Source organism: Sardina pilchardus, chromosome 14, assembly GCF_963854185.1.
Source record: "Sardina pilchardus chromosome 14, fSarPil1.1, whole genome shotgun sequence".
NCBI classification, from domain to species: Eukaryota; Metazoa; Chordata; class Actinopteri; order Clupeiformes; family Clupeidae; genus Sardina; species Sardina pilchardus.
In genome coordinates this window covers 18626655-18640594 of record NC_085007.1, presented here as the reverse complement: position 1 = coordinate 18640594, position 13940 = coordinate 18626655, and the positions used below count along the sequence as shown (strand labels likewise).

Below are 13940 nucleotides of genomic sequence, written 5' to 3'. Positions count from 1 at the left end.
TTTAAACATCTCCTCTTATGTATAACTTTAAGTAATATTTGATTCCAGTATCAGGATGAAAAATAAATCTAGAAACCCCAGTCAGGTTCTGTACACTTTCCTCAAACTTTATTGCCTCTGAAACACCTTAGCAAACAGAGCCGGTTGTGAACAGAAATGTACCATTGATCCAGCCTGGCTTTCATGACAGTTCATGGTGAGCTACAGCGGCCAAGCTACAAAAGAGTCAGCAAAACAGCTTTGGGGAGGAACAAATATTTCAGAGTAAAAAGAAAACAACAAAGGAGGAAAAAAAACAGAATTGAACTGCCAAACAGTCTTTATACAACCATATATATTACAGCTCATAGTATTTACATATGTTCACAAGGCAAAAAAGTTGAATTACAAAATAATTTCCAAACATTTCCTCAGCAAATGATTCCAATCCTTTAAGGATGTCATCAGGTATGTATGAACAAGGAATATATTTCGCTTTGCACACACTTCTCAGCTCTCTCTCTCTCTTTCTCTGAAGCACTGGGGTTTGTTTCAGAGTTCAAATGAAAACAAGGCAATCAGCCTCTGGAACATTAAATGACATTTGATAAATGAGAGGGAAGCATTCTCAGTCTGAACAAAGACAGTGTTCCATTGAAAACAAGACATGTATGAATGTGCAGATTTGACTGAACAGTTGATCATTTCAAAAAAAAAAAAAAAAAGAATGCTTATATACAAGAAGCAACCTTCTTTGGAGGAATTCATCATGGAAAAACACAAACTCTTGTCTGCTGGACTCTTGATCACCCCATAATTCGAACTCACGTGAAATAAATACATAAACCTTTCCTGTCCTTTAGGACTCTACATGTAGCATTTCCCTGGGATCCTCTTGGAAACCGCCACTCCAGTGAGCTCCCAATTCAATTTTTATCCAGTATGGAGATCCACGATTTTTATTTTTAATTAAAAAAAAGAAATGAAATGAAGACATGATAAGACCTGTTGGCTCAGATAAAGAGCAGTGGCCTAGGAGTTTGCGAGAGCCTCAGCCTCTAGTTGAGGATGATTTCATTCACAAGTCCACACGATCCATGATCTGACTAGAGCATCATTAAAACTGAGTATTATTGCTTAACTCCCATGATTCCTGCTGCCTGACCACTGGGGTGGCCTCTTAGACAGCATTACAACAACTCCAGCACTAGTTTATTCTCTGACTCAATGAAGATGAGGAGAACAAAAAAAAACAAAACAACGACACAACTAAAAAATCCTTTCAAATCAAAATCAAAAAGTGCAAAATGGAGGGGGGGGCTGCGCAGTAATGTTGCTCCAGAAAGCTCCCGTTCCCTCCTGATGGTGTGGAGAGAATTTGGGGATGGCGCAGAAAGGGGGAAAAGGGAAATAATGACTTAAGAATATGTATTATGATAGAAAATAAATAATGCACACACGTACTTGGTCATGATGAAGACAAAAAAGAAAAACTATCAATAAATATCTGCCGTGTTAAATCTAAAGCACATACCTTTCATACATCACAGTCCACCTGAACTCGAACCCTTTCACACCCTCACTAGGACTGACGTGACCCAGCGCCTGACCCAAACCAGCCAAGACGTCCAGACAGCCCCTAACATTGCTCCCTTCCTGACCAGCATGGCCACAGTGCTCCCTTCACCCTGACAACTGATATGCTCCATGCTGTACGATTAAAAAGTAAAGTCAAACTCATACGGTTGAATTCCACTTTGTAAATGCAGGCACTCGGATCTAAGGTACGAAAGGTCACAGGATTTGACACCAGCACTGACCTCTGGTAGTGGTTTGAACTACAGAAGAAAACAGCAATAAAGCAGCGATGTTACTAGATATAAATATGTGATTAAAAAAAAGTGATTTTAAAAATAAAAATAATCCCGGCCACGCAATCCAAACAGTCAAACGGCCACGCGACACACCGCAGACGTCCACCAGACAAGGCGTGCACACGCAGGACGGCGGGAGGGGAGGCGTTTGAGAGCTACCGCTTCCTGTCGGGGCCTGCTCACAGGTGTTCTGCTTTGCCTCACTTCCTGCTGGTTTGAAAGTCGCCATTTTTTTTTTAAGGAGAAGTAAGGGGGTAGGGGGAAAAGTGCATTTGTGAATTTGCCTCTGAACTCATGATGGGGCGAAAAGCCAAAAGATATGGACAAAGGCTGACTCGCTTTTCTGGAAAAAACAAAACAAACGCAGCGAAGCGCAAAAGAAGCATGAGCGCCCAGCATCAGTTCCAAGGTTAAAATGGCCTCTTCATACACACACACACACACACGCACGCACGCGCACACACACACACACACACACACACACACCAAGATGTTCCCATAAGCTCTAAGACTGCTACCAGATTAGAATTCACTTTGGCCATAAGGTGAAGAATTGCTGCAACATAGGTTAGGGGAAGGCTTTTCATACATTCAAAGCTCTCTTTGTTTTGGGTTGGGGGGGGGGGGGGGGGGGTCTGTAACCAATTTTAAATATAAGGCACAGATTTCATAATGGCGTCAACTAAAAGAAAAAAAAAACTGCTCAGATCAGTTCCTACAAAATGCACACAAGCAAACCTAATGCCATGACCACCTTCCTTCACCAGGCTTGGCCACGTGCAGTCCACAACACAGAGCAAGAGGCACCACAGCACACATCTTCTCCAGATGTTGGTAATCCATGCCAACAGCGATGCATCATCACAGCAGATGTGGTTGGGCCATCTGCCACAGTTGCTCTCCGGCGACATTACGCCATGTCCCCTAGCTCCCTGTGCACGATTTGATCCCCGTGATTGGCTGATCACGAGATCTCATCGTTGATGGCCACAGTTAGTCAAGACCACGTCAATGCCCTTCGGACAGAGTTTGTTGCAGAGACAGGGGTCAGACCTCAAAGACTGCCCTCTACTGCAAAGCCCTCCACTTGGCGATATGGAGCTGACCACTACAACCATCTCTCTCTGCCTGATGAGCATCTGAAATTCTAGCTTACCATTTCATAGTACCCAAATACTGGACAATCCTTTCCATAGGGGTCATTTTGCTGTTGGACACCTACCTCTTGCGGATAGCTAAATAACACTGAAACAAGGGGGGGAGGAAAGAAGCTTTTTCTGGAAAGCTTTTGATGTGTGTGAGCAGAAGAGGCTCACATAAGCGGTCTGTTTGGTTGCCTGATTATGCAACATAAATTAATTTCAAAAGAAAAATCATCCAAAGCCAAAAACAACATGTCATTACCTTAGCAATAATCATACTAAAAATTTAAGTACTTGAGGTGACGTCCCCAAAATAACAACCGTTATTTTCTTTTTTTCTTTTTTTTTCTCTCTCCCATTTAGGCCTGATGGTTTCAATCATTGTGATGGGCAGAAATGTTCTCCTTTCTTGTTTGTTTTTGTGTGTGTTTGTCGGGGGGTTATCATGTTGAAATACCTGTTGCCTTCAGGAGTCTCGACATGGAAACCGGAGGGAATTGGATGGGAAGTGACGGATAGCCAGACTCCCATGAATTCTCCCAGCTCACTTAATGCAGAAAACCAACAGTACCAGGCATGTTCTTGAGCACATGTATGTTTAAGAGAGTGTGTGTTTGTGTGTGTGTGTGTGTGTGTGTGTGTGTGTGTGTGTGTGTGTGTGTGTGTGTGTGTGTGTGTGTAAGGAATGGAAGCTGAGAGCACTGGTGGAGATGCCACTTTGTGGGTTTGTGCGCGTCGAGTCACAGAGTCACAGCACGTTTTGGCCAGCAGCAGCTCCTGAGGGACTATGATGACCAGAGAGGGACCACTGAGGGGTTAAAACACGGCAGGAGGGAGGGCTGCCCTGGGACTGAAATGAACTTAAACTTAAAAAAAAGTGCCAGAGTATCCAGTTTTGAGTTCATCCCCCTAAACCGGTGCTTTTTCTGTGCCATTCTGAAAATGCACTAGAGTTGAGGGGAGTTGTTGGGTAGAGATGGTTTTGTGTCTGTGTGTATGTGTGTGTGTGTGTGTGTGTAGCAGGGTGGTTGGTCAGTGTGTCTGTTGGGAGTCCTGCCGAAGCCAGTGGAGGCCCTGCCGTGTGTAGCGCACCACTGCGCTCATGCTGGACAGCAACGTCAAGGGGCCGACGGCAGAGTCCAACTCCAACAGCACCCCTGCACACAGATAGAGAGATGGATAGAGAGATAGATAGAGAGATAGATAGATAGATAGATACTTTAATAAGATAAACATAAGGTAGAAATACACACACAGGTCTAGGAGGCCCTATCACAGACTCACTTCAGTGCTCTTAGGAGACAACACTGTATATGAGGTGTTTCATAAATCAACACTTATTCACCCACAATCTTCTGATGTTCTACTACTGTATGAGCCAAAATCAACTTTTCAGAAATACTGCCACCTACTGGTCATAGCCAAGAAAGTAGCAAGAAGGCCCTGAAGAGTGCTCCTCAACCAAGTGAGCTGTCAATTCCTCAAGCTTATCACACACTATCATTTTACATCTAATGTAGTTCACAGCCTCTTTGGCAAGCCCCACTTCCTCTTTCTCTCCATGCTGCACACAAACCACAGTGGGATTAGTTTTTTTCTGTACTTAGCTAAACCAAGTTCTACTAACCAAGAACTCAAGTAATAACTTCAACTATGTAGAAGATGCTTAGGTGTGGAAATCAAACAGCAGTGGGGCTCAGTTGAGGACTGAGAATCGCTCATCCAGCCATTACAGATGTGCTTCATCTCTAAAGCTGAAGTATTTCAAAGTATTTCCACTAAAACAAAGACCAAGACCTTCAGTATTACATGGGTCTATTAGATTAGATTCAACTATTATAATATACAACTAGAAAAGCACTCCGAGAGCGCAGACCTCCACCTGTATTGTTCTTCCTAGGTTGTCATACATTTGAGCCTAAACTATTCCGATCGCCACCACGTGGCCATACCATGCCATTACACCACTAAGCGAAACACATAAACGGCTCCGGAATCCCGACGGTGTTACGGATCACTCCCAAAATGTAATTATTTCTTCCTTGGGTCATGTCTGACCTTCCCTGAAATTTCATCGAAATCCATCCATTACTTTTTGAGTTATCTTGCTAACAGACAGACAGACAAACAAACAAACAGACAAACAAACGCCGCCCCCCGATGAAAACATAACCTCCTTGGCGGAGGTAATAATAATTGCTATTGCTATTAGTGGCCACACAACCCAAGGCCATGTGTGGAATGGAACGCTGTGGTGGAGTGGCCTGCTTACCGCTGCCTTTGGGGGCCATCTCCTCGGCCTGCTCCCAGACGCTGTGCGCGCTGAGGAAGAGGGCGGTGATGCTGACGTAGGTGGACGCCACCTGGTGGATGGCCTGGGGCAGTGCCACCGTGTTGGCCGGCGCCGTGGCCGAGCTGTGGCTGGAGCTGCTGGAGCTGGCCGGAGACGCCATGGGAGACATCTGGGAGGGGGTACTGGTAGTCCTGTGGGAGCGGAGAGAGAGAGGGAGAGAGCGGAGGGAGAGGGAGGGAGAGAGAGGGGGAGAGGGAGAGAGAGACAGACAGACAGACAGACAGAGAGAGAGATAGAGGGGGTGGGGTAAAAGTAAAAGAAAGAAAGAAAAGGAAAAAAATAAATAAAGAGGTGAGCACCTGCTTCATTCAACAGCTATCTTGTAATGTACAATATGCACCAATTTGAGGCTAGCTCTTTAAAGCAGGCTGAGTGGCAGCTCTTGGCGAGGCCGTTTTGTGCCTTTGCACTGAGCTGCACAGAGACAGCTCGGGCCCAGCGGCTGCCAGCCGAGCCCTGGCACACAGGAAGAGGCCGCTGTGGCCGCGCTCACAGGAAGCGGGGTGCTTACTTTGAGACGCGAGGGGAAGGAGACGTCTTGCAGCTCTGCAAACAGACAGAAAGACAGACAGACAGACGGGAGGGGGGGGGGGGGGGGAGAGACACAGAAGAGTGTTCTTATTAATGAGGCTCCTGTCACTTTCCACTCGCTGCAGCACCGTCCTACTGTCACAGGCAATTACAGATGCCCGCAAGAACTCCCCAGGAAAGTCACGCACCAGGGATTCATACTCAGGTGTTAACAAAGAGGAGTCTGTCTCTCGGGGTGTGTGTGTGTGTGTGTGTGTGTGTGTGTGTGTGTGTGTGTGTGTGTGTGTGTGTGTGTGTGTGTGTGTGTGTGTGTGTTTGCCTTAGTCATTTTGTTTTTTATGTAAGGTGCAGACAGTGTTAAATTCGCTCATCTGACAGAAAAAGGGAGCGTGACCTACCTTGAAATGGTCGGTGAGGGTTCTGGAGTACCTAAGTGCTGCTTCGCGCTTGTAGCGGAACATGGCCATCTGCAGTAGCGACTGGAACCTCATGCTGGACATAAAGCACAGACAAACACAGCGGTCAGGGCGGAGCCGGGGGGGAGAGCGTAACGAGCCGCTAGCCTGAGCCCTGGCTCCCTTTAGCACTGGCCAGGCCGGTGGCATTGCTCTCTGGCGTGCGGTTGGCCGTTTAGAAATGGGGAAACATTAAAGACACAATCAAAAAGTTGCTCCTTTTGAGCTCACCACAAAATGGCAAAGTCTTTCTCTGGCGCAGGGCTGGCTGGGTCGGAGTAGCTCCGCAGTTTTAAGATGAACCTGCAGCAGAGAGAGGGGGGGGTGGTGTGTGAAAAGAGAGGTGAGGTGAGGTGAGAGAGGAGAGGAGAGGAGAGAGTGAGCAGAGAGCTGAAAGAGAGGAGAGGGAGGGGGGGGGAGCAGGTGGGAATTCCCAGAGGGCTAAACAGAGGCTGCTCGGCTGGCTGGCTGGCTGGCTGACTCACCTGATCAGGACCACCGTCTCCGAGAACATGGTGTATGCTGACTTTGGCGTCTGGGGATCCATCTCCATGGCAATACCACTCTCCACAAAGGACAGGGCAGCTTCTAGGTAGATGAAGGATTTGCCCACCTTCTCGGACTGCACAATCAGTAAAGTGTGTGTGTGTGTGTGTGTGTGTGTGTGTGTGTGTGTGTGTGTGTGTGTGTGTGTGTGTGTGTGTGTGTGTCACACAAAAGGACAAAGACAGAAAATACAAGGTTAGTTTCCATCAAGTAATAAAAGAAGAAATCAATAAAGAGCTAAAGATTAAGAGCCCATAGATCATTATGGGCTGTAGTGGCATTACCATGGCATCAGCTTTGTGCTTCAGTTTTTTGGCTTCCTTCATGTGATGCTCCACAGAATACTGCCTGTGTGATCAATACAAGCCGTACATGATGTTTTATACCCACCTCAACAGTCTGATACAATATAATGTGAAGGATAAACATCAATGGGGCATATGAATTCATAACTCATAATAAGAACAGTAAATAATTCCGCTATGGACACCTGAAATTGAAAACAATGCAAGCTATTTTCTATTTGATCATACAGTAGTTCACAGAATAATGTACAACAATAAAAGTTCTTCAGAACACATCCTATTTATGGTTAGATATCCAAGCTGCTCATAATCGTAAACTGTCTGTTCGAGCCTTGCGAGTCAGTGCCCCTCTAATGTCTTTACTTCACCAGGTGTGTGGCAATGCCAGCGCCTCACCTGTCGTCCAGTTTGAGCAGGACTCTGTTTGAGGCTGGAGTCCGTTTGGGCTGGGCGGGTTCTGGGACCGCAAAGCTGCTCTTTGGTGACTTCTGCCAATGGGGACAGAGAGAGTGTGAAATACACAGGTGATCCGAGTTATGATGGCAAGAAAACATCAGAATAAATAGGAACCATATAACCAAGTAATGCACTTACACTTTTTGATGTAAAATCTTTGTAATGATTTTACCATCTACATGTATAGTGTGTGTGTGTGTGTGTGTGTGTGTGTGTGTGTGTGTGTGTGTAACATTACCCGTACCTTGCCAGTCTTTGTGTGCTCACTGCGCTTGCTGAAGCTCTTCTTGTGCTTGACTTCGCCGTCCCCAGTCTGGCTGGACGCTTTGGACGCGTCGGCCAGGGGTCTCTTGTGTCCGGCCCCCTTGGCCGGCGGCTCCTGTGCTGCGGGGGCTGTGAGTGTGCTGGAGCTCGGGGCCTTCTCCTTCTTCCTCTTCTTCTTGCACTCCTTCTCCTCCGCCGCAGTCTTGGGGGCTCTGCAGGGACACGGGCCGGAGGACATGTTAGCGACGCGGCGCTACGCTAGGCTATGCCGGGGCCTGGATTAACAGGGACTTTCCGTCTAACCGTCCTTTTCATCAAAGGCTACACCCACAAACCTGCGCTGATTTTTTTTTCCCCATTCAAGTCATTATATATCAGCTCTTGATTATGTCAGTGAATGCTGCGGGTTTTTTTTTTTTTTCTTTTTTTAACTGTTATAACCATGCATTTTCCAAAATGATACATTTCACTCAAGCACCCAAGTAACATCACAACCGAGTACATAAATGCATAATGTAACTAATTCAGGATGAAGAAAAATCTCTTCCATGGTTCCTGACAGACTCCTGGCACGTGTCCACTCACTCAGCTTTGTTGGAGCCAGGGCAGGCTGGTGCGATGGAGACGGAGGAGGGGGAGGAAGATCTCTTGGTGTCCTTGTCCAGTTTTAACTTCTTCCTGGGCTGAGACTTGTCCTCTTTCTCCGCCTGCAAGACACGTCACAGAATGAGGCATCAGGCAAAACGCATCAGCTGGAGACCATTCTAACCCACATCCTTGCACGACAGCAACCTGCCTGCCTTTTGTTGTGCCGCTGCGCCACACAATTCTCCTGCACATGCATCTCAAAAGTAAAGTCTCATAACTAGCAAAAAAACATCAACTGCAAGTCCCTGATGTGTTTTAAAAACAAACACATGGCTGCAAGCCACAAAGTGGGGCAATGGGCAATGAATAATGCATGCTTTCATTGTGACGAGAAGAAAATGTTGCACGAGAGAGTATGTGTGCATATATCTGTATGCGCACGTGTGTGTGTGTGTGTGTGTGTGTGTGTGTGTGTGTGTGTGTTCTGATGTGTTTACAGGCAGAGGCGTTTGGCACCGAGTGACTCGACACATGCAGGCTCTTCTCACTAAGAGGCGAGGCAGATGGCGTTAAACGTGACAGTGGCTGTGGCGGGGGTAGGGGCAGAGGCAGAGGCAGAGGCGAGGCCCGAGCAACACCGCTGAGTCACGGGGCTCTCCGAGCTCCGCTCGCGCCTCCGGGGCCTCCGGGGGCAGGGAGTCGCTCTCTCGCCCGCCCCTGCCAGCGGAGCCTACCCGCACCCTGCCGCGCCAGTGACTCACCCCCAGCGCTGACTGTCTGGCTTAGGGTTTTTTTTTACACTAGGGCTCGCAAGAACATGCCTGCTAGTCCTGCACACTTTTTGTCCTTTTTTTTTACGAGTGAGTAGGCAGAGCAAACACACACATTTCACACCGAATGCAGACAAGCACGGGGGGGGGGGGGGCTGAGTGAGCACACACAGACGCTTGGCTAACGCCTGCCTGAGGGGATGCATGATTCATCAACTGATTAACTGCTGCCATATTTACCAACAGTACAGTAAGTCAATGGCATGCAAAAAACAAAAAAAAGGGCACGGGACATGTGTAGGAGAAACAGAAGTGAAACCCACTGATCTCTTTTTGCTGGCTTTGGCTGGGGCAGCAGCAGCAGCAGCGGCAGCGACGGCGACAGAGGCAGCGTCTCCCCTCTCGGCCCTCTTGTCTCCCGGCTCGGCGGGCCGGGCAGCCTTGGGCACCCTGGTGAGCAGGCTGAGCTGGATCTTGACCAGCAGGGCGCGCGGCGGCGCCTCCGGGCCGGCCTTGCCGACCGCGTCGTTGTCGGGCCTGCTGGCCTGCGCGGGGGAGCGGTCCCGCGGCTTCTTCTTCTTCGAGGAGGACGACGACGACGACGACGGCGGCTTTGGCGGGCCGTCGCTTCGGACGCCGCCGCCGTTGTTGCTCCGGCTCTTGACCGACGGTAAGGGCAGAGGGGGCGGGGGCGCCTGGGTCAGAGAGTCCGGCTCTGCCTCCTTGGGCAGGGACAGCTTCACAGTGACCTTGGGGGCAGCCTCTTTCGCCTTCTTCTTGTCGGTGCGCTTGGCGGCCTTCTTGTCGGCTTTCGAGGCGGCTTTGGTCGGGGCCTTGGCCGGCTCCGCTTTCGTCTTCACTTTGGGCCGGTCGGCGAGGGAGGGATCTTTTTGATGGGAGGCCAACTCCTTGTTGTCCACGTGACGCGAGGCGTCTTCGGGCCGGGAGGCTTTGCCGCTGGAGCTCGGCTTCTTCGTCTTCGTCTTCCTGGCCCCGCCGTCCACGTCGCTGGGTGGGGAGGGAGACTGGGACCTGACGTGCTGGTTTTGACCAGATGGCTTTGGCTCAGGGTCTTTGACCTCTGGCCGTGAAGGGGACGTATGAGCACTGTAGTTGTAATGAGCTGGTGTGGTAGTCTCTGAACGCACAGGTGAACTGTGGGAATTGTAGTTGTAGTGGGGCGGTGTGCTGGGCTCAGTCCGCACAGGTGAACTGTGGGAGTTGTAGTTATAGTGTGTTGGTGTTGTGGTCTCTGGCTGCACGGGGGAGCTGTGCGAGTTGTAGCTGTAGTGTGCTGGGCTGGCAGACTCTGGCCGCGCAGGTGAACTATGGGGGTTGTAGTGTTGGGGCGTGCTGGTCTCCTCCCGCGGTTTGGGGCTGGAGGCAGGACTGGAAGGAGAGCTGTGCAACGCATCCCCCTGCGTCTCCACGCTCAGGCTGGGCTGCGGATCCTTCAGCCAGCGACTTAGTTGCCACTGACTCACTGCAGGGCCATCAGCCTGCATGCCACACACACACACACACGCAAACAGTAACACACAAACACACACACACACACACACAGAGAAATGACATACAAAGAGACACACACAAAAAACAATGACAACTACTCCACTTTTTCCAGTCTTCCCACACAATCAATCTACAATCTAGTCGATATACAACATCTAGCAGGCTAATGCTAACTGGCATGCTAATTGTCTAAATGTTTCCAGACCTTCCTTCTATGTAAACACCCATTGACCTGATCCCTATTGTCATTTCACCTGATTATTTATACTATACAATCTAACATTAACAATTCTTTGATGATTGTTTTTCTAATGTTGCAAGTCACTTTGGATAAGGGCATAGACTTAAACACACTTAAAACCACAGCTTAATGTTATATAACAAAGGGATAGTGAACTATTCTGACTAGGTACAAACCTGAATGCAAGTGAAACACATTATTGGCTTCCAAAAAAGCAGTGGGTGGTTGTTGGCAAGCAGGCCCAATGCTTACTCAACACAACCAATAAAAAAAAAAAAACAGGCAAGCAAAAGACGGGATGTGTGTGTGTGCACCCATGTGTGTTCAGCATTATGTTTTTTCACTTACTTGTACATTCGAGTGTGTGTGTGTTCATCTTTGTGGTTAGTGTGTGTGTGTGTGCATTTGTGTACCTTGGCTGAAGGAGGGGGGCTGGCTATATGAGGGGGTGGGGCTTCCTCCAGCTCCTCCCCTCCACTCTCGCTGCTCTCACTGTCGGACTCGGAGCCAGAGCTGCTCTCTGATTCGCTGGAGCTCGCGGTCTCCCCCTCACTGGAGCGCGCTGGCGCCACTCTGACAAAAACAAACACACACACACACACACATACACACACACACACACACACACACACACAGTCTATTAGGTCACACTAACACACCAAACTTACTCATCATTTGGAATCATGCAAATAAAAATCAGATCCAAATCAATCTGCTTTCACACTCATGTATATATAATTTAAACATAAGAAAATATATGTAAGTATAAAACAATATGCAAAAAATAATAATAACTCTTACACCTCACCCCAAAAGAAAAAGATTTACGCCTCAAGAACAAAAACTGTGCACTCACTCTTGCACACCCATCAAATCAGCATTGGCACAACGATTTTGTGCAAAGTATTTTACATAAAATAAGACAAAAAGCCATTACATCCTTGCATTCTATAAAACCATCTAATCCCGGCACTGGACTGTTGGGGCGTAACGCCAGCAGCACTCGACTACGCACATGCCAACTGTGATCAACACCTTTCAGTTTTCTGGCCCGGCTCGGAACAGACAGTCGAGTGAGGACAGCAAGAGACATAGTGGGTGAGAAGGAAGGAGGACGAGCAGCTCGATGGCGTGTGTGTATGTGTGTGTATACTGTATGTGTGTGTGTGTGCGTGTGTGTCAGTGTGTGTGTGTGTGTGTGTGTGTGTGTGTGTGTGCGTATACTGTATGTGTGCGTGTGTGCGTGTGTGTCAGTGTGTGTGTGTGTGTGTGCGTGCCTGTGTGTGTGTCTGTGTGTCTGTCTGTATGTGTGTCTGTATGTGTGTCTGTTTGGGTCTGAGGCTGTCGATGTGGCCCATCCATTCCCAGCTGACCGAGTGTGTGTGAAGTGGCAGGCGTTTGTAAACACTGAGGCTGGGAGATAAACAGCGGGCTGGCCGGGGTCGGAGCTGCTCGCACGTGACTGCCCACTCCTGCCGCCGCCGGGTCCACTGGGAGATCCGGAGCCTTCTGAAGTCACAGGCGGCAGAGACCTGACCACATCCCAAACCAGAGAGGACACGCAACCAATGGCTGCCTTTTCAATGCTGCTGTAAGCTCAGTCGGAGAGAGAGAGAAGGGTTTTCCGGCTTGGTCAACAAAAGGCGTCAGAGAGACTACAGTACGTCCCGCGTAACATTTAAGCAGAACAAAATCGACTAAAACCGATTAACCAATGACGTCATGACATCTGTTAAACTGCAAAGTTGAACAAGATGGTGTGCGCGCGCAATAAATAAGTCACTGTAGCTTTAAAAAACAGTCAGCGGTAAATGGGGCCTGGGGCCACAAAGACAAAGAGGCCCAAAAATGTGTGTGTGCGTTCTGGGAGTGAGCTCAACAGCTCCACGGCACACAGGCAAGAGGAAGCCCTCTGGGCCCTCAGCACTGAGGGGTGGGGACACAGCTCATCTGAATGGAACTCCTGTGTGTGTGTGTGTGTGTGTGTGTGCATGCTTGCTTATGTGCGTGCGTACATGCACATGCACACACACAATACATTTGTTTTAAGCATGCATACATTGCCTTTGCGTGCATGTGTTTCAACATACTGAAAGTATATGAAATATCTGTCGTGTTCTGTTTTTATGCTGACAGTATATGAAATGTCTATGGACCTCTGTTTGTCTGCGTGTATATATGTATGTACGTGTATGTATGCATGTACTGCATACATATTTATAGTTCATGTGCATGTGATGGTGTTTAAGATTGTTTGTTAGAAATAGGATGCTTCACTGCAGTATGCATGTCGCGCGCGTGTTAAATTGGTCCTGGTCACAGTGGAGCTTATATCCGCTGGCCTCACCTGCACAGTGCACACATCCTCTATTAATACCCTCGGCTTTGGCCTCGCATCTCCCCTGAGCCAAGCTTACCCACGGCCCCCAGCAGCCCTGTGACCCAGCTCCCACAATGCAACACGCCTCATCTAAACCCAACACCCTAGTAGCCCTCTGACATGACTCCCACAATGCATCAGGCCTCTTCTAAACGCAAGACCCTAGAAGACCTCTGACGCAGTTCCCACAATGCAACACGCCTCATCTAAACCCAACACCCTAGTAGCCCTCTGACATGACTCCCACAATGCATCAGGCCTCTTCTAAACGCAAGACCCTAGAAGACCTCTGACGCAGTTCCCACAATGCAACACGCCTCATCTAAACCCAAGACCCTAGGAGCCCTCTGACATGATTCCCACAATGCATCAGGCCTCTTCTAAACCCAAGACCGTAGAAGACCTCTGACGCAGTTCCCACAATGCAACACACCTCATCTAAACCCAAGACCCTAGTAGCCCTCTGACATGATTCCCACCATGCAACAAGCCTCTTCTACACCAAAGACCCTCACAACCCTCTGCTGTGACACAGTTTCCATAA

General features: G+C 48.6%; 1 protein-coding gene across 2 annotated transcripts in view; it reads right to left on the bottom strand.

Moving 5' to 3' along the window:
- Positions 1-81: 81 nt before the first annotated feature.
- The window catches only part of aff1 (AF4/FMR2 family, member 1), a 39280-nt gene continuing 25421 nt past the window's right edge, over positions 82-13940 (bottom strand). For both annotated transcript variants that reach the window (XM_062554359.1, XM_062554361.1), the window contains 12 exons: positions 11430-11589; positions 9587-10762; positions 8491-8612; positions 7886-8117; positions 7582-7673; positions 7165-7228; positions 6820-6956; positions 6566-6637; positions 6278-6371; positions 5860-5894; positions 5268-5479; positions 82-4152 (listed from right to left, as the gene is read on the bottom strand). In XM_062554359.1, the coding sequence (XP_062410343.1) occupies positions 4028-4152; positions 5268-5479; positions 5860-5894; positions 6278-6371; positions 6566-6637; positions 6820-6956; positions 7165-7228; positions 7582-7673; positions 7886-8117; positions 8491-8612; positions 9587-10762; positions 11430-11589 (2521 nt within the window). In that variant the 3' untranslated portion in view covers positions 82-4027. The remainder of the gene's footprint in view (positions 4153-5267; positions 5480-5859; positions 5895-6277; positions 6372-6565; positions 6638-6819; positions 6957-7164; positions 7229-7581; positions 7674-7885; positions 8118-8490; positions 8613-9586; positions 10763-11429; positions 11590-13940) is intronic.